At 39.0% G+C, this 27,564-nt stretch overlaps 1 protein-coding gene across 1 annotated transcript; it reads left to right on the forward strand.

The window, feature by feature from the left end:
* The first annotated feature begins 536 nt into the window (after positions 1-536).
* MTO1 (mitochondrial tRNA translation optimization 1) lies at positions 537-26,000 on the forward strand. Its single transcript, XM_081094771.1, has 12 exons — positions 537-799; positions 4,786-4,985; positions 5,064-5,181; positions 10,513-10,802; positions 13,882-13,994; positions 14,092-14,282; positions 14,646-14,776; positions 15,290-15,494; positions 15,576-15,747; positions 21,279-21,397; positions 23,794-23,954; positions 25,578-26,000. The coding sequence occupies exons 1-12, from the start codon at positions 583-585 to the stop codon at positions 25,737-25,739; spliced, it is 2,079 nt and encodes a 692-aa protein (XP_080950897.1). The 5' UTR covers positions 537-582; the 3' UTR covers positions 25,740-26,000.
* Positions 26,001-27,564: the final 1,564 nt, after the last annotated feature.

The raw sequence follows: 27,564 nt of genomic DNA on the forward strand, positions 1-27,564 counted from the left end.
ATATACAGTATAGGGTTATGTATGGAATAGCACATCGGGTAAATGGCCTCCACGACTTTGCTGGCACATACGCAAAGCCGTGGTCTTCATTGGTCTTCATTGTCCCTGCTCCTGGGCCATAATTGGTACTTGGTAACTCTTATCAAATTGAAGGGATTGAAATCAAAGGGCAACAGATATTAGAATCTGATTTGATAAGCCAAGTAAAATTAGGCTTTTATTTTGTTGTTGTTAATGCTCACGCAAAATTCAAATCTTGCGTGAATTTTGGGGCACCCTATATAAGAAAGTCCCAATGCGTGCAGAAAGAAGCGGAACCATAAATCAATGCCTCTCACTCCGGAGCCTCAGGTGGTCACACAACCCAGGTGCACGTCCCAGGAGCCACCAGCGCGGGACCCGGTCTGGATTTACTAGGCAAGTCGCGCCAAACCGCCAATCAGCGGCGACGCTGGACGGAGACGTGCTACGCCGTGACGTCAGAGTAGGTGGCGGCGCCCTGGAGATTCACGCCGGTGCCCTTTACGATTGCGCGTCGCTCGTGTCAGGTTGGGAGTCAGGCAGACTCTGCCGTCTCCAGCCATGTTCTCTCTCCGAGGCTGCGGTCGCTGGGTCGCGGCCTCCCTCGCCAAACAGCACCTTCCGCCCGCCCGGCTCCGCGGCGACAGCGCTGCGCCCTGGGCCCCGCACTACGACGTGGTGGTGGTCGGCGGAGGGCACGCGGGCACGGAGGCAGCCGCCGCGGCCGCGCGGTGCGGCTCCCGAACGCTGCTCCTCACGCACCGCGTGGACACGATCGGTGAGGGGCCCGGCCGCCGTGGCGCTTTGCGTAGGACGCACGTCGAGAATAACCCGTCCCCTTCTCCCCCCTCCAGTGCCTGGTGTGGGCAGCCTGTTCCCTCCCGCAAGCCTGGCGAGGATCCTGGGGTCGGTGGTTTTAGCCCGATTTGTGCCTCGCGGAACAGGCGGGCCGGGTCCGCACTCCGGGTCAGCTGTGCCGGGGACCACGGACTGTGCTGCTGCCCACCAAAGCGGTTGCCTGGAGGATGTGGGGGCGGTGCCTCGGGAAAGGGGGAGACTAAGAATCCGGTGCTTGCTGGTAGCTTCTGATTGCATTGCTGCCGGTTAACCTTGACTAGCTGGTTGCTTTGGGTAAAGAGTGAGCTAGCATTATTAGTGATCGTTTACCTCTTGTTGCATTCTATATTTCTGCTGGATGTTTGTTCCCCGGTTTTGTGATTGGTTCCCTCCCACGCCTGCCCCGACCAGGGCCGGGGATAGATAGAGCCTCAGCGCCTTCAGCTGAGGTACATGCCCTTGGCCCGAATGGAACCAGGACCCTTCAGGCCACAGGCCAGTGCTCTATCCACGGAGCCAAATCTGCTAGGCCTAGATATCTCTCTCTCTCTCTCTCTCTCTCTCTCGTATATTGATTTCAGAGAGGAAGGGAGAGGGAAAGAGATTAGAAAGTTGATGAGAGAGAATCATTGACTGGCTGCCTCCTGCACGCCCCCTACTGGGGATCAAGCCCCCAACCCGGGCATGTGCCCTTGACCTGAATCGAACCTGGGACTCTTCAGTCCCCAGGCCGATGCTCTATCCACGGAGCCAAACCAGGTAGGGCGCTAGATCGCTCTCTTGCATCATGATAGATGCTAGCCAAAACAGTATCTGGTAAGTTATGCATGCCTATGTCTTTCCTCCTGAATTTTACTTAGGAGTGAAGATCAATTGCAGTATTAACTGCGCTTTGTAAAAGTTGTGAATAAATCACATATTTGTATACTGAAATACGTTTTTAAAATTGCCATCCAGGTCATAACTGTGGAGAAATATACACTGTTTAACTGTGCTTCGTTTGGAGAGGAACGATATGATTTCCAAAAAAAATTACTCTTAGCTTATTGTACAATATTGCTTATAGTACTACCTTTCAATAATAATAACAAAAATCTAATGAACAAAAAAGTATTATTGAACTAAAGTGATCATTATATAGTATATTATGTAGTTCTGTCAGGGATAAAGGGATTCCTATCAAAACTCATTCTTATTCTCAACAAATATAAGTTTTAAAAGTAAATATATTTCAGAGATACTTTAATAACTCTTACAGGTGACCTTAGTGAATAACAATTCTATCTTAAAATCAAGGTTTTATTTCCTAAGGTAATTCGCTATAGTGGAGTATTAGATATTTCTGTGTGACCTCATAAAGATAGCTTTGGCTTAGTAGGTTGAACTGCAAGATTTGTCCTGCTAGGATTCAGTCATACCATTTGCCAATGGTGAAGTCAGAGGTGGAAAGAAAGTCTTCTATTTTCTTTTTTTTTAAAATATATTTTATTGATTTTTCACAGAGAGGAAGGGAGAGAGATAGAAAGTTAGAAACATCGATGAGAGAGAAACATCGATCAGCTGCCTCCTGCACATCTCCCACTGGGGATATGCCCGCAACCCAGGTACATGCCCTTGACCGGAATTGAACCCGGGACCTTTCAGTCCGCAGGCCGACGCTCTATCCACCGAGCCAAACCGGTTTCGGCAAAGTCTTCTATTTTCACACTCACCTGGAAAATAATTTTTTTTGGCAACGTTATATTTTTCCTTTCACCATAAAAGACTAGCCTTGTGAGCCTGTCTATTCTATGCTGTACCATCTATGGATTTCATGGAGAATGTTGTCCATTAAGAGACGGTTAGACTTTCTGAATTTTTTTTTTAATATATTTTATTGATTTTTTACAGAGAGGAAGGGAGAGAGATAGAGAGTTAGAAACATCGATGAGAGAGAAACATCGATCAGCTGCCTCTTGCACATCCCCTACTGGGGATGTGCCTGCAACCCAGGTACATGCCCTTGACCGGAATCGAACCTGGGACCCTTCAGTCCGCAGGCCGACGCTCTATCCACTAAGCAAAACCGGTTTCGGCGACTTTCTGAATTTTATTCTAGGCTCTGCTATGTATTATCTGGGTGACCTTGGCAAGGGACAGTTTATCTAAGCCTCACTTTCTTTCTCCATGAAATAGAAGTAATAGTATCAACTTCATCAGGTTTAAGTCAGAAAGTTTAAGTTAGAAAAATACATACAACTCACCTGGGATAATGGCTGGCCCATATTAAGTGGTCAGTTGTTAACTGTTGTTTTACCATGAGCTTTTCTACATAGCTGACTTAAATTTTTTAGTAGAGTGAAAAATGTACCTCTTTATACATTTCTACTACCACTGCCCACCCCAGGTACTGGTGCCACACTTGGGATGTTAGTAGCCTCTATTTAAGAGCACAGATGATTTAGTAGATCTTATTCCAACTCCAAATGATTGGGAATGAATGCTGGCTTCCTAGAGTTCTCTGTTGAGAAAAATTTGGAGGCCTAAGCAAAAGAGAGTGACATGTTCAACAATGCCTATAAGGAGAAGCTCCTTATAGGCATACATTTCTTTGAGAAAAAGTTTTCAGCAATTTAAAAACATGAGGATTTCTTTGCATTTGACTTTCACAAACGTAAATTTTATAAATAGGTTTATAATATAGTTACACTAATTTAATAAAGTGCCTAGAAGTTCTCTAGTTTAGGGATATAAGAAAGTAGTGGAGCCAAGCCAGCATGGCTCAGTGGTTGCACGTCAACCTATGAAACTGGAAGTCACTGTTCGATTCCCAATCAGGACATATGCTCGGGTTGCGGGCTTGATCCCTAGTGCAGAACATGCAGGAGGCAGCCGATCAATGATTCTCTCTCATCATTGATGTTTCTGTCTCTCTGTACCTCTTCCTTCCTCTCTGAAATCAATAAAAATATATTTTAATAAAAAAAGTAGTGGAATTTCAATAATTTCTGGTATTTTAGGTGTTTTTTCCCCCTTCTGTGTAGGAGGAGACTCGTTTCTGGGGATCAAAGGTTGAGAGCATGTCAGAAATTAGTAGGATTCAGAAATTTCTGTAAAATTAACTGATATATAATGGATATTAAAAGCTACATCATTATCCCTGGCCCAATTGCTCAGTTGGTTAGAGCATCTTCCCCGATACACCAAGGTTGTGTTTGATCCCTAGTCAGAGCACATACAAGAATCAACCAATGAGTGCATAAATAAGTGAAACAACAAATTGATGTTTCTCTCTGTCTCTCTCTCTCTCTGTCTCTCTCTGTCTCTCTCTCTCTCTCTCTCTCTCTCTCTCTCTCTCTCTCTCTCTCTCCCTCTCCCTCCCTCCCTCCCCCCTTCTCTTTCTCTCACTCCCTCTCTCTCTCAAATCAATTAAAAAATAAAGGTAAGTCGTTTTGATGAGTAGCAGTATCCAGACTTCCAAATAAGACTAGGGAATTTTAAAGAAAAGCTATAAAATATGGTTTTTACTTTGAAGAAACTTATAACTTATTTCTGCAAAATAAGCAAAAAAGAAAACAGATGGCATTTATAGAAGATATAATTGATTATAACAGTGAACCATTGCCAAGGTACTTCTAAAGTATTCTTGATTTGGAAAGGTTTCATGAGGTAAAGATTTCAAAAACCACATTTTAAAGGAAAAGGCAACCTAATGAAATAAAATATGCATCAAGGAAAAGATTGAAAGGAAACTACAGGCAAGGGTTTGTCTTCCAGAATGCCCTGAATTATACCCTATTGGGACTTTGGAATTTTCTTTTTAGTGTTTGTTTCAAGTCTCTTATTTTTTTTATCACATGAGCTGATTCTAGCCACTTGTACAAACAATTTTCTATTGCACTCACTATTGCAAGGTGCTCATATATTTATTTTGTCTATTTTCTTTAGGTCAGATGTCCTGTAATCCTTCCTTTGGCGGTATCGGAAAGGGGCATTTAATGAGGGAAGTAGATGCTTTAGATGGCCTGTGTTCCCGAATCTGTGACCAGTCTGGTGTACATTACAAAGTATTAAACCGGCGTAAGGGACCAGCTGTTTGGGGTCTGAGAGCTCAAATTGATAGGAAACTCTACAAACAGAACATGCAGGTGAGAATAAGGCACAAAAACAGGAGAGATTGTAGTGATCATTTAACTGTTGTTTCAACTTGCATTCTCTTTTGACAGAAAGAAATCCTAAATACACCACTGCTTACGGTTCAGGAGGGAGCTGTAGAAGATCTTATACTTACAGAACCAGAACCTGAGCACACTGGGAAATGCCGTGTCAGTGGTGTTGTTTTGGGTATGTACTAGTTATAGATAATAATAACAGTATCAGGCTCCGTGTAAGCAGTTTATTTCAGAGCAGAGTATGGGGATGTTTTACTTATTCTAGGAAATTGTTGTGTTTTCATGAATGAGGAAAACTGTATAAAAAGATCATAATTCTTTCATTTTGGCATTTGTGAAGCTTAGTCAAATTTTGGGCTCATCTATACCACGTGTAGGACTTTAGCCTGAATAATTGTGTCTTTTTTCTCTTGGTTTTTCGGTTGTACTTTTTATTTTTCCTAGTTCTGACCTTAAATCTTTAAAGCTTATATTTATAAGATTATTACATATTTTATATTTAAAAGGGTTATGTATTAATTTTTTAATCAAAATAGCACATGCACCTACCTTTTATAAAAATCAAGTAGAATTTAAAAATGTGGATAGCCCTAACTGGTTTGGCTCAGTGGATAGAGCATTGGCCTGTGGACTGAAAGGTCCTGGGTTCGATTCCGGTCAAGGGCATGTGCCTTGGTTGCGGGCACATCCCCAGTAGGATGTGTGTAGGAGGCAGCTCATTGATGTTTCTCTCTCATCAATGTTTTTAACTTTCTATCCATCTCCCTTCTTCTCTGTAAAAAATTAATAAAATATATGTTTTTTAAAAAGAATGTACTTAGAAAAATGTGTATAGATACATGTTTATTTTCTGTATCCCCTCTATAAACCTAATAGTTCAGTTTTTTTAACTGTCACTTCTGATCTATACTTAACATATTTCTCAACAATAAGCTTATATTTTTACCCCCTAAATTATCAGTCTTAAACATTATCTATTAACTTTTTTATGGTAACTCTATTTTTTTATTCTTAAATATATTTTTATTCATTTCAAAGAGGGAGAGAGAGATAGAAACATCAATGATGAGAGAGAATCATTGATTGACTGCCTCTTGCATACCCCCTACTGGGGATCAAACCCATAACCCTGGTATGTGTCCTTGACCAGATTCAAACCTGGGACCCTTCAGTCCTCAGGCAGACACTATCCACTGAGCCAAATTGGCTAGGGATATGGTAGCTCTCTTTAATCTCCTGCTTTCCTTCCTTCTATCCTTCCAATATAATTATACCATAAATTTTGGTTGATAATATTTATATTATTATGATTATTTGAATATTGTTCACTACAGGTTCAAGTAGTGTATTATGTTATATACCTCTTTTTTTTTTTTTTGCCTTGGGTTAATAATTGCTTTATTTTTTATTTACTTATTTTACCTGTGTACCTGACCTGTTCAACTTTTTCATCAGAAAAAAACTCATACCCTGACCGGTTTGGATCAGTCAGGGAGCGTCAGCCTGCGGACTGAGGGGTCCCAGGTTCGATTCCAGTCATGGGCATATACCTTGGTTGTGGGCACATCCCCAGTAGGGGGTGTGCAGGAGGCAGCTGATCGATGTTTCTCTCTCATTGATGTTTCTAACTCTATCCCTTTCCCTTTCTCTCTGTAAAAAGTTAATAAAATATATTTTTTTAAAAAAACACTCAGTGCTCAAATAATTTATCAATTCTGTTGTTTTCTGTAATGCTTCCCTTCCAAAAATATCAACTTCCGATTCCCCCACAATTTACTGCTATAATAAGGACAATTGCTCTCTAGGCCTTCTGCACAGATGTCATTTTTGTTGTTGTTAATCCTCACCCAAGGATGTTTTTTCCATTGATTTTTAGAGTGGAGGGGGCAGGGACCCAGGCACATGCCCCTGACTGGGAATCAAACCCGAGACCCTTCCGTGCAGGGCCAATGCCCTAGCTGCTGAGCCACGTCAGCCAGGGCCACAGATGTACTTTTTTTCTTTTTAATGTATTTTTATTGATTTCAGAGAAGAAGAGAGAGGGAGAGAGATAGAAACATCAATGATGAGAGAGAATCATTGATCAGCTGCTGTCTGCACACCCACTACTGGGGATCGAGCCCACAACTCCACCATGTGCCCTTGACCAGAATCGAATCCGGGACCCTTCAGTCCGCAGGGCAATGCTCTATCCTAACTGGCTAGGGCCACAGATGTCCTTTTCAACTTCCTTTTACTACTCTGCTGTGTTACATCATCCCTTATTTACTGGAACTTCAGTCTGTCTCCTTTTTACTTCCCCATTTTGCTGGACTATATCTCCCAATAGCTTCCTAAGAAAAGATGCATGGGAAATAGGTTGTGTGAGTCCTGGTATATCTATAAATGTATTATTCTCCCCTTAGACTTGACTCTTAATTTGGCTGAGAATAGAATTCTAGTTTAAATCTTTTTTTCCCTGAGAATTTTGACAGTCTTGCTCTATTTTCTAGCTTCCAGTTTTGCTGTGAAGATCAGTGCATAGTTACTTAAATTCTTTTGTATATAGACTCCCCCCACCCCCTTCTAAAAGCTTCTAGGATTTTGTATGTGTCTCTGGTGTTCTGAAATTTTAAAATGATGTCCTCAGTGTGGTCTTGGTTCATTCGTTATGTACTAGGTGTTCTCCTGAAACTAGAAATCTGTGTCCTTGATATCTGAGGTATTTTCTTCTATTATTTCTCCATGCTCTCTTGTAACTCCTATCCTTTCCTGGATTGGTCTTCTAGGTTTTTTTCTATTTGTACATTTTGTCATTTTGTCATACTTTCTTAGGAGATTTCCTTAACTTTATTTTCCAAATCTTTGTAATTAATTTTTTAAATTTATGTTTTCATTTATGTACACCAAAAGGTTGCTAGTTCGATTCCCAGTCAGGGCACATGCCGTGGTTGCGGGTCCCAGGGAGCATACAGGAGGCAACCAATTGATGTTTTGCTCTCACATTGATACTTTTCTCTCTCTCTCTCTCTCTCTCTCTCTCTCTCTCTCTCTCTCTCTCCCCCCTCCCTCTCCCCCTCCCTCCCTCTTTCTCCCTCTCTCTCCCTCTCCCTTCCCCTCTCTCTAAAAATCAGTTTTAAAAAATGATGAGCTCTGGCCAGTTTGGCTCAGTGGATAGAGCGTCAGCCTGCTGACTGAAGGGTCTCGGGTTCGATTCCGGTCAAGGGCACATGCCTGGGTTGCAGGCTCGATCCCTAGTTGAGGGTGTGCAGGAGGCAGCTGATCATTGATTCTCTCTCATCATTGATGTTTCTATCTCTCCCTCTCCCTTCTTCTCTGAAATCAATAAAGATATATTTTTTAAAATGATGAGAGGAGCTGTGCTGGAGAATCTCAACATTTACAATACAGATTTTGAGACTGGCTGGTGTGGCTCAGTTGTTGAGTATTAGACTATGAACCAGGAGGTCACAGTGCCAATACCTGGTCAGGGCACATGCCCAGTTTCGGGCTCAGTCCCTGGTAGGGGGCATGCAGGAGGCATTGATCAATGATTCTCTCTCATCATTGATGTTTCTCTCTCTCTCTCCCTCTCCCTTCCTCTCTGAAATCCATAAAAATATATTTAAAATACAAATCTTGACTTAATTTCCCTAGTATAAAATTATAGATTTATTAATTTTTTAAAATGGGGAATACATATATATAGTAAACAGTTTAAAGGGGACATAAGAACATAGTGTGAAAAGGTGGTCTCTCTCTCATCTGTCCCCCAGCCAATCAGTTTTCTTCTTTAGGAGCATTCCTAGTGTCTTGGGTTGTCTTTCTACCTGTGAATATACATGTATCTTCGTGTGTGTGTGTGTGTGTGTTTCACATAACAGCATATTATATACACTGTTCTGTACTTTCTTTTAAACACTTAGTCTGTGTTTGCTTTGTATCTAGGAACTGTGTTTCTTTTTTAGAAGCTTGTATTTTTGTTCTGGTGATTATTTTAATTATTATTTTTATACACTAAATCTTTTTCTTCTGTCAGTGTTTGTTGACTTTCCACTATGAATAGTTAATTTTATTTTATTTTCCTTTTCTCTCTTCTGCCTCCTATCCTCTTCAAATTTAATGATTATATTGTTTTTATTAGTATAGACCTTATACCTTTATTTATGTTTTTATTACTTAATTTCATATCTTTAAATGCTGTGTTTTACCCTGTCTACTTTATAGGCTTAATAATGTAACTTTTTTTGTAATCTGTAACACAGATTTCTAGTTTTAGGAGAACACCTAGTACATAATGAATGAACCAAGACCACACTGAGGACATCATTTTAAAATTTCAGAACACCAGAGACACATATAAGGTCCTAGAAGCTTTCAGAAATGGGGGAGAAAGTCATATACAAAAAAATTTAAGTAAATATGCACTGATCTTCACAGCAAAACTGGAAGCTAGAAAATGGAGCAAGACTGTCAAAATTCTCAGGGAAAAAAAGATTTAAACTAGAATTCTATTCTCAGCCAAATTAAGAGTCAAGTCTAAGGGGAGAATAATACATTTATAGATATACCAGGACTCACACAACCTATTTCCCATGCATCTTTTCTTAGGAAGCTTTTGGGAGATATAGTCCAGCAAAATGGGGAAGTAAACATAACATAAAATTTGCCTTTTAAAAAAATATGTTTTTATTGATTTTTAGAGAGAGAGGAAGGGAATGGGATAGAGAGAGAGAAACATCGATGAGAGAGGAACATCATTGATTGTCTGCCTCTTGCACATCCCGCTCCTGGGGATCAAGCCTGCAACCTATTGTTGGTTCCTGGGTTGACAGTCAACCACTGAGCTACACTGGCCGGGCCTGCCTTTTTACAAAAAATCCTCACCTAAGGACATGCTTAAAGAGAGGAAAGTGGGGGTGGGGAGGTGGAGAAAGACATCAATATGAGAGAGAAATATTAATCGGTTGCCTCCCATATGTGCCCCAACCAGGGACTGAACCCACAACCTAGGTGTATGTGCCCTGTCCGGTAATTGAACCGGGAACTTTTTGATGCACAGGACAATGCTCAACCAATTGATTCACTCCAGCTGGGCATTTTATTTTGTTTTATTTTTTAATATATTTTATTGATTTTTTACAGAGAAAAAGGGAGAGGGATAGAGAGTTAGAAACATCAATGAGAGAGAAACATCGATCAGCTGCCTCCTGCACACTCCCTACTGGGGATGTGCCCGCAACCAAGGTACATGCCCTTGACCATTTTTAAAATCAATTGATTTAATCTTTTTCTGTGCTGGTATAATTTTAGGAACATATGAATAGATGATAGTACATTATGTTCTCCCTCCCAACTTTCTTGGATTCTAGAGATTGATAACATGTAGCCTTCTTCCTCATTTGAAATTATTTCTCAGGTTTCTAAAGAGAAAGTTTTTCTGTGCTAATGTAAAGTAGTCAGATTTCAGTTTGATCCATAGTACAATTAGAACATGATTTTTACTGTCTTTCCTGTCCTTTAGTGGATGGAAGCAAAGTATATGCAGACAGCGTGATTCTGACTGCTGGGACATTTCTGAGAGGCATGATTGTAATTGGATTGGAAATGCATCCGGCAGGACGTTTAGGAGACCAGCCTTCCATTGGGTTGGCTCAGACTCTAGAGAAGTTGGGTTTTGTTGTGGGAAGATTGAAGACTGGGACTCCACCCCGAATTGCCAAAGAGTCCATTAATTTCAGTATTCTAAACAAGCAGACACCAGATAATCCATCCATACCATTCAGCTTTATTAATGAAACAGTGTGGATTAAGGTAAGATAATTACGAAAATCTGGCTTTACAGCTAAATAGTGGCCATTCACAGAAGGATACAGTAGGTCCTCGGGTTATGTCGGAGAGCCATTCCTATGGTTTCTGTGGTTCCTATGGTGCAACGTAAAGCGATTTTCGCTGTAAGTCGGAACCCACCTACATAAGCACCTACGGCACTCACATGGAGCACATACACAGCAGTAATGAAGTGAAACAGTAAAAAAAAAAATTAAAGATAACAATTCCTGACCTTTACTTGTGGTAAATAAATAATAAAAAACATAAAGCACATATGTACATACATCGAAATGATGGAATTTTTTTTTTTTTTTAATAAATGGAGATGGCGATATAACCACAAAATGACGTACGTGCCGACGTAGCCCGAGGACTGTCTGTATAGCCTAACACACCTTCCTGCCTCCCTCCCTCTCTCTCTCTCTTTCTTTTGTGATCTCTCTCTCTTTCTTTGAGTAGCAATGCACTTTACATCACTATTACTTAGTGTATATAAAAAAAGGATCTTTAAAAGGATTAATTTGGCTGATTGGGTCATTTCTCCGTATGTTCTTAAGTTTCATTACTTTAATAACGTTGCCTATATAAACTTTTTGAAACAATCTCAGACCTACAGAAAAGTTGCAAGGCAGCTAGAACAATCTCCTATAAACAATTGAAATTCACCCACTGTTAATAATTTACCATATTTCTCTCTCTAGATACATATCTATATGTGTGTATGTATGTATATATGTATACATACATACACACACTGAGTGTCCAGATTATTATGACCACCTGACGTTTGTAGGCAAATTACCTGTAATTTTGCGCTGAAGTTGCTAGAGGGCCAGACCATTATAAATAGGGAAGCCAGTTGTTTACCACGACATTAGAAGTGATTTTTTTTTCTGAAGATATGGGTAAACAAAATGATTTAACAGCCTTTGAATGTGGGATATATATTATGATGAGTGGCCAAATTATTATGACCACCCCATTAGTACTTTGTTAGGCCACCTTTTGCCTTCAATACTGTGGCAATTCTTCTTGGCATTGACTCCACGAGATGTTGAAAGGTGATGCGAGGAATCTGACACCATGCCTGATCAATAGCACTGTCCAATTCTGTGAGATTTGATGGTTGTGGAACCAGGTGCCTGATGGCTCTTTTAACTTCGTCCCACAAATGCTCAATTGGATTGAGATCTGGTGATTGTGGGGGCCACCTAAGCAAGGTAAAGTCTCCCTCATGTTCTTGAAATCACTCCTGCACAATACGAGCACCGTGGCATGGCACATTGCCTTGTTGGAAGAAGCCATCTCCATGGGGATATGCCATCAACATGATAGGATGAACTTGATCAGCAACGATACTTAAATATGTTGTGCTATTCAGACTTTGTTCCACACGAATTAAAGGGCCCAAATCATGCCAGGAAAACATGCCCCAAACCATAACATTGCCTCTACCAGCTTGAAGGGTTGTACTCATGCATATGGGGTGCATGCTTTCATGCTGTTTCTGCCAAATTCTCACTCGGCCATCTGCATGATGCAACTGGAAACGTGATTTATCGGACTACATGACTTTTTCCCAATGCTCAACCGTCCGATCCTTGTGTTCCTGTGCGGATTGGAGACGTTTTATCTTGGTAACTGCGGACAGCAAAGGTGTTTGAACAGGCCTTCTGCTTCCATATCCCATAAGATGCAGTGTACAGCTAATTTGCCTACAAACATCAGGTGGTCATAATAATCTGGCCACTCTGTGTGTGTGTGTCATTCTGACTCTTCTTTTTTGTTTGATACATTTGAGAGCAAATTGCAAAGATCATGATCCTTCACCCCTAAATACTTCCGTCTGTATCTGAACTAAACACAAAAACATTCTCTTATAGAACTTCAATTCAGTGATGAAATTTAGGGAATTTAACATTGATTCAATAGTGTTATCCTATATAATAAAAGGATAATATGCAAATTGTCCCCTCAGCCTGGAGTTTGGCCAGAAGTTCAACTGGGAGTTCGACCAGAGGGCAGGGCCAGCCGGCCAACTGTCTGTGGCCCCTCTCCCTGGCTGGCCAGCCTGATCGTCCTGGTCAGACCCCACCTGTGCATGAATTATAATATAATGTCCATAGTCAGATTTTACTGATTATCCCAATATTGTCCTATAATATAGCAACCATTTTTTTTTCCAATCTAGGATCATATATTTAATCATCATTTCTCTCTTTTTTTAAAATATATTTCTTTTATGATTTCAGAGAGGAAGGGAGAGGAAAAGAGAGATAGCAACATCAATGATGAGAGAAAATCATTGATTGGCGGCCTCTTGTATGCCCCCCACTGGGGATCAAGCCCACAACCTGGGCATGTGCTCTTGGCCAGAATTGAACCTGGGACCCTTCAGTCTGCAGGCTGACACTTTATCCACTGAGCCAAACTGGCTAGGGCCATCATTTCTCTTTCATCTGAAATAATTCTTCAGTTTTTCACAATAGTGACAGGTTACTTTTGCCTTGTCTTTTGAATATTAAAAAAAATAGTATGTTGTGTTTTTAGAATTGAGGACTAATAATTGATGGCCCTAGTTTCTTGTGTTATCCTAATGAGTGGCTTCAAATATTGTTGTGTGTTTTTCTTTGAAAACTCATTTTTATATTTTTGCTTTGGGAAAATATAAATTGTGACACTTTCTTGATATGTGTATTTTAAAACTTGTATTATAAAATTTAAGTTTATAGAGAATAGAAGAAATAGTATAATGAATCTGTGTGTCCATCACCCAGCTTCCACAAATAACTTTTTTTGGCATTCTTGTTTTATCTTCCCTTAACACTTTCTTCTTGCTGATTTTAAGCAACAGTCTCAAATATCTCATCATTTCACTTATAAATACTTAGTTATATGTCTTTAACAGATAAAAATGTTATAAAAATTAACCATAATATCATTATCACATCCAGCAAAACATCATTTGTTAACATCATCCAATATTATGTGTGCAGTCTATTTGAATAAGAAGCAAACTAGTAGAGAGGCAAAAGTGCTATAACTAATTCATGTGTTTTAGCCAGAAGATCAGCTGCTGTGTTACTTGACTCACACCAACCCTAGAGTGGATGAGATTATCCTTGAGAACCTGCACCTTAATAGTCACATTAAGGAAACTACAAAAGGACCCCGGTAAGGAAAAAGTGCCACTACTCAATTACTTTAAGAAATGATGCCAGCCTCTTTCGTATGTTTCATTAAATTTTTTTATTTCAATGCCCTGTTCTAGATACTGTCCTTCCATTGAATCAAAGGTTTTGCGTTTTCCAAACCGTATACATCAGGTTTGGTTGGAACCTGAAGGAATAGATTCTGACCTCATCTACCCCCAAGGGTTATCTGTGACGCTACCAGCTGAATTACAGGAGAAAATGATCACATGCATCAGAGGCTTGGAGAAAGCTAAAATGATCCAGCCAGGTAAAGAGAATCACAGCGCCCTTCAGTAGGAGCTCAGCATCGCCTTAGCAGGTAGTGAGGAGATGGTAACCAGTCAGGGCTGCTTAGAGCCTCAGAAGACAAAGCCCAACAACTTGACATTTAAAATAGTCTTCATTTTTTTCTTTTGTTGTTTAAAGTATTACAAATAGTAATACTTTATGTCTCCTTTCCCCCCCATTGACCCCTCTGGCCTCTCCTACCCTCCGGCACTTGCCCTCCTTCACACCCCCCCAGTGTCTGTGTCCATTCTTAAAGGGCATTTAATGATAATCTTTGCATCTCTACCTTGAGACAAATCCAGCTCTGTTTTTACTTACTTTGTACCATTTATTCTTTGGTCAGGCTATGGTGTTCAGTATGATTACTTAGACCCCCGTCAGATCACTCCTTCTCTCGAGACTCATTTGGTGCAACGGCTTTTCTTCGCTGGACAGATAAATGGCACTACTGGTTATGAGGAAGCCGCAGCTCAAGTAAGATTTTTTTCAAATGTTAATGTCAACAGAAAGGGACTATTTAACCAGTGTTCCTCCTTTTAATGTCTGTTAGGATAATCATATAGATCTTAGATACAACACATAACTAATAGAAGACATTTCTGTTTCAGGTTATGTGGAGATGTTTACTGTATACAATAGAATTTTAAAAAAACACTTGCGGCTTTATTACTCTTTTAAAATAACTTTACTGAAAATGATCATATATTATTCTTATTAAGTGGGAATTTATATTCCTTTTACTTAAAAGCGGGAAACGGCTAGAAAAGTTTTTAGGCATGTATTGAATGAATCATAGCGTTGTAAAGTGGTACGTTACCCATATTCTGTTTCTGAAGAAGGTTCAGATTTTTTACCTCGAGTCTATCCATTCTGGGCAGTGCTTGCTTTCTTACTGCCCCAGGCTCTTTTTTCCTAGGTAGTGTTCTGAACAGGATAGCTCTTTATTCAATTCATAATGGCCTTTTAAACATTTCAGTCCTCTTATAGGGTGTGATAGCTGGAATCAATGCAAGTCTTCGGGTCAGACGCAAGCCTCCTTTTGTCATTAGCCGAACGGAAGGCTACATAGGAGTCCTGATTGATGACCTCACCACACAGGGCACTAACGAACCATACCGAATGTTTACCAGCCGAGCAGAGTTCCGTTTGTCACTGCGCCCTGATAATGCTGACAGCCGCCTCACATTCCGAGGTAACTCTTCACTGAGTCTGCCAACCAGGTTCACTCTTCTCTCAGACCTCTCTCATTATGTTCTCTCCTCCCTTCTTCTAGGGTATAAGGAAGCTGGCTGTGTGTCCCAACAAAGATATGCAAGAGCTTCTTGGATGAAGTCTTCTTTAGAAGAAGGCATTTCTGTGTTGAAATCCATTGAGTTTTCAAGTTCTAAATGGAAAAAGTTAATCCCAGAGGCTTCTATAAGTATGGGTAAAGTTGTATCTCTCAGGTATGCATTTTTAATATCAATTACAGAACTTACAAATTACAGGATTTACAGAAAAATGAGATCATTTCAGAGAGATATTAAAGACTCCCTACTCATTTTTTTAAAATTTATCTTTATTGTTGAAAGTATTACAGATATCCCCTTCTTGTCCCCTCCCTCCTCTTGCCCCCTCCCAAGGCCTTCACCATGGGTTATGTATATATGCATATATGTTCTTTGGTTCATCTCTTCCTCCCCGCTCCCATTTCCCTCTGAGAATTATCAGTCTGTTGCCTGCTTCCATGTCACTGGATCTATTTTGTTTGTCAGTTTATTTTGTTCATTAGATTCCACTTACAAGTGAGATTGTGTAATATTTGTCTTTCTCTGACTGACATATTTCACTTAGCATAATAGTCTCTGGGACCCTCCATGTTGTCTCAAAGGGTAAGAGATCCTTCTTTACAGCTGTGTAGTATTCCATTGTGTAAATGTACCACAGCTTTTTTATCCATTCACCTACTGAGGGGCTCTTGGGGCTGTTTTCCAGATCTTAGCTATTGTAAATAATGCTTCCATGAACCTTGGGATGTATATATTCTTTCAGAATGGTGTTTTGGGATTCTTAGGATATATTCCCAGAAGTGGGATCACTGGATTAAATGGCAGATCCATTTTTAGTTTTTTGAGGAACCTCTATACTGCTTTCCACAGTGGCTATACCAGTCTGCATTTCCACCAGCAGCGTATTAGGGTTCCCATTTCTCCACATCCTCACCGGCACTTGTTGTTTGTTGATTTATTGATAGTAGCCATTCTGGCAGGTATGAGGTGATAGCTCATTGTCACTTTAATTTGCCTCTCCCTGATGATTAGTGACTTTGAGCATTTTTTCATGGGTCTATTGGCCATCTGTATGTCCTCTTTGGAGAAGTGTCTATTCAGATCCTTTGTCCATTTTTTAATTGGATTGTTTGTCTTCCTGGTGTTGAGATGTATGGGTTCTTTGTATATTTTGGAAATTAAACTCTTATCAGATGTATCATTGGCAAGTATGTTTTCCCATACAGTAGGCTCCCTTTTCATTTTGTTGATGGCTTCTTTTGCTGTACAGAAGCTTTTTAGCTGGATGTAGTCCCATTTGTTAATTTTTTCCTTTGTTTCCCTTGCCCTAGGCAATGTATCAGTGAAAATGAGATTTTACTGCCTATGTTTTCTTCTAGGATTTTTATGGTTTCATATCTTACATTTATGTCTTTTATCCATTTTGAGTTTATTCTTATGTATGGTATAAGTTGGTTGTCTAGTTTTTTTTTTTTTATGTACCTGTCCAATTTACCCAGCACCATTTATTAAAGAGACTATATTTAATCCATTGTATGCTTTTACCTTCTTTGTCAAATATTAATTGGCCATATTGTCGTCGGTCAATTTCTAGGATCTCTAGTCTGTTCCATTTGTCTATATACCTGTTCTTGTGCCAGCACCAGGCTCTTTTGATTATAGTGGCTTTGTAGTATCGTTTGATATCTGGTATTGTGATCCCTCCAACTTTGTTCTTTCTCAAGATTGCTATGACTATTCAGGGTCTTTTTTGGTTCCATATAAGTTTTTGGAATATTTGTTCTAGAGCTGTGAAATATGCTATTGATATTTTAATAGGGATTGTATTGAATCTGTAGATTGCTCTAGGTCAGTGGTTCTCAACCTTCCTAATGCCGCAACCCTTTAATACAGTTCCTCATGTTGTGGTGACCCCCAATTTCATTGTTACAAATTGAACATAATTAAAGCATAGTGATTAATCACAAAAACAATATGTAATTATATATGTGTTTTCCGTTGGTCTTAGGCCCCTGTGAAAGGGTCATTCGACCCCCCAAAGGGGTCACGACCCACAGGTTGGGAACCGCTGCTGTAGGTAGTGTGGACATTTTAATGATGTTAATTCTTCCAATCTATGAACACGGTATATGCTTCCACTTTTTTGGGTCTTCCTCTATTTCCTTTTTCATTGTTCTAAATTTTTCTGAGTATAGGTCTTTTACTTCCTTGGTCAAGTTTATTCCCAAGTATGCTATCTTTTTTTTTTTTTTTTAATTTATTGCTTAAAGTATTACAAAGGGTATTACATATGTGTCCATTCTATCCCCCCGCCCTAGACAGTCCCCTACAAGTATGCTATCTTTTTGTTGTTGCAGTGGTAAATGGGATTTTTTTTTTTTTTTTTAGTTTCTTTTTCTGAGGGTTCATTATTGGTGTATAAAAATGCTGTCAATTTCCGGGTGTTAATTTTGTATCATGCTACGTTGCCAAATTGGTTTATTAAATCTGGTAGTTTTCTTGTGAAGTCTTCAAGGTTTTTTATGTGTGATATCATGTCATCTGTGAATAATGACAGTTTTACTTTCTCCTTTCTAATTTGGATGCCTTTTACTTCTCTTGTCTGATCAGTGTGGCAAGGACTTCTAGTTCTTTGTTGACTAAGAGTGATGGAAGCAGACATCCTTGTCTTGTTCCTCATCTTAAGGGAAATGCTTTTAGTTTTTGCCCATTAAGTATGATGTTGGCTGTTAAACAGATGTTTAATTATAGTAACAATAATTATTAAAGAACCTGCATATGCCCTAACTGGTTTGGCTCAGTGGCTAGAGCGTTGGCATGCGTACTCAAGGGTCCCAGGTTCAATTCCGGTCAAGGGCATGTACCTTGGTTGCGGGCACATCCCCAGTAGGGAGTGTGCGGGAGGCAGCTGATTGATGTTTCTCTCTCATCGATGTTTCTAAGTCTATCCCTCTCCATTCCTTTCTGTAAAAAAATCAATAAAATATATAAAAAAACAAACAAACAGAAAAAAAAGAACCTGCATAGTAGTCACCCAAATCAAAGGCATTCACAGGAATGACAACCTGATTCACAAATAAGGTTGATGGATGTATTTGTTTATCAGCTAAGTGGCACTGACAGATAGTAGTATAAACATAGTTCATAATTGTAATTTACTCAATTTTACAGCTGTTTGTTTAAATTTAGGAAGTTACATATTATTTCAAACTTTGCACAAGGAATTTATGACATTATGCTTTGTTTTGATCAAATATCACACTATTTCAAATTTATATAATTAGAAGTTGCATTAAATGTGACTAATATGTTTGAGGTCATACTGAAAGAAGGGGAGCAATTGTTTTCAACTCAGTTTAAAATGCTAATAGAATGATAAAAAGATGTAAAAGGAGGCTACAGTTTTATTTTTATCAGACAAATCCTATGATTAAGGTGATTTAAAAAAAATAGTAATTTGGCCAAATGCTTTCCTTTTCAATTTGGGTCTTTCCCGTAAGGAGGAAACAGGGTCCCAGTGCCCCATATTTGATTTCAGCAGAATATTCACAGCCTAGCATTCAGCCTCTCTAAATGAATTCCCTTCTTTTTAACTTACTGTTTTTTATATAAAAAAATTATATTTTGGCCCTAACCGGTTTGGCTCAGTGGATGGAACGTCAGCCTGCGGACTCAAGGATCCCAGGTTCGATTCCAGTCGGGGGCATGTACCTTGGTTGCGGGCACATCCCCAATAGAGGGTGTGCAGGAGGCAGCTGATCGATGTTTCTCTCTCATCGATGTTTCTAACTCTCTGTCCCTCTCCCTTCCTCTCTGTAAAAAATCAATAAAATATAAATAAAAATAAAAAATTATATTTTGATTACGTTGACATTTAATATCCTAAATGAACTCACTTTATCAATGCCTTGGTATATAAAACTAAAAAGATAGAAAGTTGGTCAAAATACATAGATGGCTTTTACTGCATACATGCCAGGCTCTGTGCTGAGCACTGACAAGTTGAGCAGGCATTTTTTTTTAATTGATTTCAGAGAGAAAGGAAAAGAGAGAGCGAGAGAGAAACATCAAAGAGAGAGAACCATTGATTGGCTGCTTCCTACACACTCACCACTGGGGATCGAGCCCGCAACCCAGGCATGTGCTCTGACCAGGAATCAAACCTTCTGGTTCATAGGTCAGTGCTCAACCATTGAGCCACACCAGCTGGGTTGAGCAGGCATTTTAACTAGAGAGATACACAAATGCATGTGCACATTCATTTCCTGTCAGGCTTACACAGAAACCCATTGATGAGTTAGGCAGCTCAGAAGTTCTCTTATCTTCTGTTGAAGTGTGCCAGACCTCTGCCTTTTCTGTGCCAGACCTCCGTACTCTGAGGCTTAGGCTTGACTCAGAGCATGTCTTTAAGTCTGGACCTGTGAACCAAGCCTTATAAACAAAGGGTTGTTGTTTTTTTAATAAGTTAGATGGTCAGGGGTTTTTCTTTGAGGTCACAACCCTATTTGATTCCAAAGTAACTCTTTTTTTGGGTTAGTCATTAGGAAGTGCATTCCGTTATCTATATATATAAAAGCCTAAGTGATCATTACAACCGGCCCGTAGCTATGACATGCACTGACTGACCACCAGGGGGCAGACGCTCAACGCAGTGCACTCCCACAGCCAACCTCCCACAGTCCCTCCCACTGGCTGGCCAGCCCCAATGGGTCCTGATCGGGACTGGGCAAGATGGCCCCAGTCAGCCCTGATTGCCAGCCAGGCCAAGGGACCCCACCCGTGCACAAATTCATGCACTGGGCCTCTAGTGTTCTATAATTTCTGAAATTGATAACCATTACCCTTTTGGAGCATCTGGTTCTATGGCTTCAGTGTAACTTATCTGCTGAGGCCTCTGTAATTAGTTGTCCAGTCTCCTGTGGAGAGAGAATTTCTGGACTTTCCTACAGCAGGCTTCCTCAGGAATAGATGAGTCAGACATCTGCAAAAGGTGGTAATGCATGACTGTGATAATAGAATGTGCTATAAATAAGATTGGTGGGAAGCCTGGGAGTACTTGGGACCCCTGGATGGGCAGATCTGACTTCCTGTTAATTTGATAATGACTTGTTTTAATTGGTTTTGGGTGGGCAGCATTTATTAAAAAGGCAATCTACAAAAAGAGGGAAAGATCAAAGTTAGTAAATAAAAATAAAATGAATTACAGTAGTAAATATAGGCAAACTGTACAGATCAGTGGGGCCTTGTGAAAACCACACAAAATGAGAGGGAAAGTGCAGAATATTTTGCAGTCTTGAAGCAAGCAGGAGACTTCCTTCAGCTGGGTCCGAGAATGCAAAAGGATGACTCTCTTACAGAACATGGGCTTACATGGCTATGGCTTAGATGTAAATTCTTAGGGAATTCAATCAAACCCTTGTTATCAGAGGATATTCTGTCTTTACAAGAAAGGACAAACGGATTATAGCAATGCAAACTTTACCAACAACTCATTTCTCATGATAAGGGAAGGGAGTTGGGGAGAATCACACACATCTTATTGAGGTTGTGTGTTGCAGATGCTGCTGCATTTGTTCACTGTCCTTGGAAAAAATTAGGTGTCTTTTGATATTATTTATTCTGAGATTATTTTTTCCAAGGAATCCTGTTCTTAATCTGTCTTATGTTGTATGGACCCCTGTGTTAATGAAATTTTTGTGTATTTGCAGAGCTCTAGATGTTCTGAAGTATGAAGAAGTTGACCTGGAGTTATTGGCAAAGGCTGTTCCAGAGCCCTTGAAGAAGTATACTGAATGTAGAGAGCTAGCTGAAAGACTGAAAATAGAAGGTAGGAAATACTTCTTTTACTTAAGATGCCTATATATATTATCTCTTTTCCATTTGTACAAATTATGAATGGACAGCAGAGCTCTATTTTAAGAGGAGCCATTATTACCATAGGACCAGCATAGTCTTAGGCTCCGTGCTACTCAAAGTGGAGTTCCCAGGCTAGGAGCATTGCAACACGTGGGAGCTCCTTAGGAATGCAGAATATCAGGCTCCACTGCAGACCCACTGAGTAAACATCTGCATTTTAACAAGATCCCCATGTGATTACTGTGCACATTTCAAGTTTAGGAACTACTACCGTAAATCTCTCCCTTAAAGAAAAAAGCAACAACTTTTTTTTTTTAACTTCCTTTTTACAGTTTCCTCATATAATATTCTAATAATGAGAAAAATACTACTATGTTTGGCTTTCACAGTATACTGGAACATTTTACCATTAACAGGTACTTATTTTGTATCAGGCAAAGAAATCCATACTCTTGAGTCCTACCCTGGGTCAGTGCATTGATTTCCAAAGCTACAGATGACTTTTAAAAGGTTTTCATTGTGAAAAATTTCAAACATAAAAATACTGAGAATAAGATCAGCTTCTGTATTTTGATAGAGGAAGTGTTTTCCTGGGGTGGTAAAAAGGCAAGGAACAGAATGAGATGGGGAGAACAGTAGTAAAAGTTGGATGATGATGCGCTGTTCAAACAGGAAAGGACTTTAAAGCTCCTTGGGCCCAGCGAAGGTGGTAAGAATGCTACATTCTTTCAAGCCGTGGCATCTTCTATCAGCTCCAGGGGCCTATCACCTGGCTATGCTTTGGCTGCTTTTATAGGATGACCCAAGTGCAAGTTAACAAAAGCCTAGCAACGAAAGGAAACCCATTTAAACTCTAGAATCATTCTTTCAAATAACCAGACACTAGTAGTGTACTAATGCATAAGAAGTAATGTTGACCTTTTATTTCAATATCATGATTTCTGTATTAAGTAAAAGTTACTTTATTGAATGTTTAGGCTCTTAGCACTGGAAAAAAGTGATTAAATTCTACATTTTAAACTTGATTTGCAACTTAATTTGTCCAATAAATCACCAGGTTCAGGTTAGAATAATCCAGAATAATGATTTTTAACTTGTTTGTAAATAAAGACTCTAATTCGTATCCATGCCTTAAAAGAAACCACACTAGGTTAAAATATAACACTTATCAGTGGTTTTCCAATTACTTCACAGATCCTCCACTAGAGGATCTTTAAGTTTCTTAAAGGCAGAAATCAACTTCAGATTCTTTGTATTATCTCTGATGTTTTTGCTATATACATATTTGAAAGATTAAATAAATATACTTTAATATATGTTTTCTCATTTATATTCCATGATCCCTTGCCAAGTCTATTCATGAGTCATAAAGTTGTATTACAATTTGTTGTACTAAATTGTTATTTTGTCATGTTGTACTAAGCCCTTTATGTGCATTATTTCTTTTGATACTTATAGATGTCCTGTGAAGAATAGGTATTAGCATTATTACCTTAATTTTACAGATAAATGGTAACTTGCCCAAGAACACACAACTGGTTAGTGGCAGAGCTGGGATTGAATCTAGCTTGTCTGACTAGGCCTGTGTACTTCACAACCATCCTTTTTATCATTAAAGACCATCAGAAGTCATCCAAGTTAGCACTTATATTTTCTAGATAAAGAAACTGAGGGCCAGAATGATTATGACATGCCCATATTTAGAGGGTAATTCTTTGGCAGAGCCAGGCTCAGAGCTGCCAGACAAGTGATGGAAGCAGGTGCTACCAAAACCTTCAGGGAAGACGTACTTTCTTGAACAGGACAGAGTGACTACCTCAGGTTAGGTTTTAAAATAAATTTTGAATTTATGTTTCTAAGAACAGAATGCTTTAATTATAAAATAATGGCTGAATTATCTTTTTAACCTTATGTCTGAGTAAAACCTCAGTTAAATTCTGTTATCATCTGAGAAGCTTGAAATTAAAAAAATACAGCTTTATATGTTCATAATTCAGAACCATTTTCTTGAAGAAACATCTGTTCTTTAGGACTTAAAATTCAAACCCACAGCCTGTTGAGGAATGTTCCACCAAAATTTGCACTGAGAAGACACACAATTTCTCTTAATTTTCCAAATTTTTGAAATGAAAAGGGCATGCAGTATACTACCAGACAGAATGTTGTAGTAATATGTAAGATATTCCCTCTATTTTTAGCTTTTATTTCTCATCTGCGAAAGGGAACATGTACCCCACCTATCTCATGGTGTTGAGATTAAGTGTTGAATGAGATAATGCAGCAAAAGCTCTTTATAAATTATAAAAAGTTATAAAAATGTAATTTGTTAATGTAATCTATCATGACATAATTTATTTTGTTCACCAGCCACTTATGAAACAGTATTGTCCTATCAGCAACAAGAAATAAAGGACATTCAGCGAGATGAAGCTCTCCAACTGCCAAAAGACCTAGATTACCTGACTCTCAGGGATGTGTCTTTGTCCCATGAAGTTCGAGAGAAGCTACATTTCAGTCGCCCACAGACGGTAAGAACATGAGCAATGGATGGGAATAGGTTATAAATTAAGAGCCAGTGCTTTCTTTTTTAAACCTGGAATTACCATGGTCACATAACTAATGGTTTATTTCATCATAAAAAATGTAACTTCTTATTTTCAATATCTCTTTCTGTGACAGATGTCAATATATTTTAATGAAGAAAAAGCTTAGTCTAAATAACCACCAGTCAAGAATTCGGTTGAGCTCTGACCGGTTTGGCTCAGTAGATAGAGCGTCGGCCTGCGGACTGAAGGGTCCCAGGTTCGATTCTGGTCAGGGGCATGTGCCTTGGTTGCGGGCACATCCCCAGTGCGGGGTGTGCTGGAGGCAGCTGATTGATGTTTCTCTCTCATCAATGTTTCTGACTCTCTATCCCTCTCCCTTCCTCTCTGTAAAAAATCAATAAGATATATTTAAAAAAAAAAGAAAAAAAAGAATTCGGTTGATTATAATTTGGTGATTTTCAAATCACTTCTTGGATCCCTCTCTAGGGGCTCCATAGTGTGGCTGTGGGAGCAACTAGGAGAAAGGGGAGCCAAAGAGGTTTCCTGCCCCATGCTTTAGCCCATGTGTGTGTGTATATTTGCACATGCATGTACACACATCTGTAAATGTCTATAAAAACCTTTGTAGTTTATAGTATTGAACTTCTAATAAATAGCTGAAGACTGATAGGCTGTATTTATTGATTCTAAGACATACATTTTAACATCTCTGAAAAGCTAAGTTGTACCTTAAAAATTGATAGTGTACCATAGTTTAATGACAGTGGGTTTTTTTGTTGTTGTTTTTAATAGTGGTTCATAACAAAAAAGGAACAATTAACAAAAATATGGTCTGTAAATATTTTTTTAATGATTTTTAAAGGAAGGAGTGATTTCATCAATATGGCATGGTATTCCTAGCAGTAGTCATGGAAACCAGGGAAACAAGCCTTAAATTTTATACCTCTATATATACTATTCGTTTTGGGGTTATATTTTTATGGATAGTCATAGGCTGCACTGCCCAGAATTATGGCTACTAGCCAAATAGACCATTTACATTAATTAAAATTTTTAAAAATTAAATTTCAACTCTTCACTCATATTAGCCACAATTCAGGTGCTCAGTGGTTACATTTGGCTAGTGGCTACCATGTTGGACAGAATATTGTTACAGTGGAAATGTTATAGAAAATATCCATTATCACAAAAAACTGACCTGAACTGGCCTGAGGCTAGTCTTTACATCACTTAGAGTTAATATTCATATATTTCATTGTAAAAATACAACACAGAAATACTGAGATTAATTACAGAGTGCTGCCCAACACACTGCTAGGGATGTTACATTAGTTTAATGAAAAGAAAAAGTAGGTATTCCAACATCTGTTAGTTATGTGATCTTGGACAAGTCATTTTAATTTCACTAAGCGTCATTTTCCCATTAAAAAAAAGAAGATAATAAACACATTTCCTTTACCTATTTTATAGAGTTATTTTGAAAACATTAAGATAATAGTTTGAAAATATTTTATAAATTGTAATATATAAATTGTTACTGTCACTGGAAGAAAATTTTATTTGACATAGCTCACTTTATGTTTTTCTTGTGGTTTCAATTCATAGATTGGGGCTGCAAGTCGGATACCTGGAGTGACACCTGCTGCCATCGTCAATCTGCTCAGATTTGTGAAGACCATTCAGCAAAGACAGGCAGCTATGAATGAGTTGCCCAAAAGTGATCAATGCTTATGTGATACAGACAGACTTGAAGAGAGACAGTTATAGCTTCCTGTTCATCGAAGACTTATAATCAATGTAAGAGTATAGATAGGAGATAAGAAGTATTTCTACTTAACACCTGTTAAAAAACCTTAATTATTATGGTTTTGTCAATGTATGAAGACGACAGATATTATTGTGCTTTTTTGTACATCTGAAAAAATAGTTATAGACTCTTAATTTATACTCTTTCTCTCAGGTGCTCTAATGCAGTGAGCCTATTAATATAACTTTGTGCAAAGCCCATTAAAGAGAGATATAGTGGCCTGGCTGGTGTGGCTCAGTTGGTTGGGTGATGTCCTGTGTACTGAAAGGTTGATGATTCAATTCCCAGTCAGAGCACACACCCAGGTTGCGCAGCCGCTTGGTATTGCGCTCATATCGATGTTTTGTGCTCTCTCTCCCTCTCCCTTCTTCTCTAAATATCAATTTAAAAAATCTTTTTTAAAAAGAGAGAGAGCCGAAACCGGTTTGGCTCAGTGGATAGAGCATCGGCCTGCGGTCTGAAAGGTCCTAGGTTTGATTCCGGTCAAGGGCATGTACCTGGGTTGTGGGCACATCCCCCATAGGAGATGTGCAGGAGGCAGCTGATCAATGTTTCTCTCTCATCAATGTTTCTATCTCTCTCCCTTCCTCTCTGTAAAAAAATCAATAAAATATATATATATTTTTTTTTTTTTTAAAAAAAAGAGAGATAGTGGACCTAAAACTAAAGCTGAAAAAAATCTTAGCTTGCAGATTTGCCTACTCAACTCATAAGGATTTTGTCCATTAAATGTACCAAATTAAAACACTTATTTTTCAACTTGTTCTGAAAGTTAGCAGTCTTCTATTTGGTTATGCTAGGTTAGGAGGCAATTTCAGAACCCTTAAATTCTTAGAGCTAAAAATTTTAAACTGCACAAAATTATCGAAATCATTCAACTAATTTCCAATATCAGAATCTAGTATGGAGGGTGAAAGTTGACTTCTAAGATTTCTGTACTTCTACAGGAAAGCCTCATCAGTAATTGTCTTTGACTATTAATGAATGTTGATTAATTCCTATAAAATAGAAAAATTGGAAATTATCATAGTTTCCTGTCATCTACAATGTGGAAAATTTCTTGGTAAACTGGTTAAGGCAGAGTAAAGTAAAGGTAGTTATTTTATATTATACAATATTATTTTATGGAACTCATGGATACAATTTTTTCACATTGAAGGCAAATCCATAATCACTGGTGACTAGTGTTTCCCTGTTTTTAAATCAGAATTGACAGAAAATCAGAATGATGCTATCACTCGTCCTTTCCAGTACTTCCATGATACATAGTCACAGGGTCAGAGTGGGCTGGCCAGCTGGGCCCTTTGGGTGACACCTGGACCTTTCTGGAGAGATTGGAGGAAGAATATAGCCAAGTGGGCCAGAGAGCCCTAATTGTCCCTGGAAATGCAAACTCAGATCTGTCATCAGCCTAGAGATGCTTCCCAAGTCAGCTTCAGGCCAAACCAGGTACTAAGATAGCTCTAAGGACCCTGAAGTCACTTTGACTACAGATCTAGGTGTTAAGCCTGATTATGGGTTGAAGCAGGCAAATATCTTGCTATAATTATATATGGCCACTTGGATATAGCGCAATTTTCATAGATTTGTTTCATCTAACTTTAGTTTTTCCATAAAGCAGTCAAGAGCAGTAGCAAGCCTTGGCCAGTATGCTAAGTGGTTAGATCATCGGCCCTCAAACCCAAGGGTCTCGGGTTTGATTCCCAGTCAAGGACATGTATCTGGATTTTGGGTTTGCTTCCTGCCCCGGGTCAGGACAGGTGTGGAAGGCAACCAGTCGATGTG

The sequence above is a fragment of the Myotis nattereri genome (genome assembly GCF_964212035.1).
Source record: "Myotis nattereri genome assembly, chromosome: 6".
Taxonomy (NCBI): Eukaryota; Metazoa; Chordata; class Mammalia; order Chiroptera; family Vespertilionidae; genus Myotis; species Myotis nattereri.

Coding starts and splice junctions, on each gene's coding strand:
- MTO1 (XM_081094771.1), top strand. CDS start 583: ATGTTCTCTCTCCGAGGCTGCGGTCGCTGGGTCGCGGCCTCCCTCGCC. Junction 14,283..14,645: donor AGCTAAAATGATCCAGCCAG/GTAAAGAGAATC, acceptor TTCTTTGGTCAG/GCTATGGTGTTCAGTATGAT. Junction 23,955..25,577: donor ATTTCAGTCGCCCACAGACG/GTAAGAACATGA, acceptor TTCAATTCATAG/ATTGGGGCTGCAAGTCGGAT.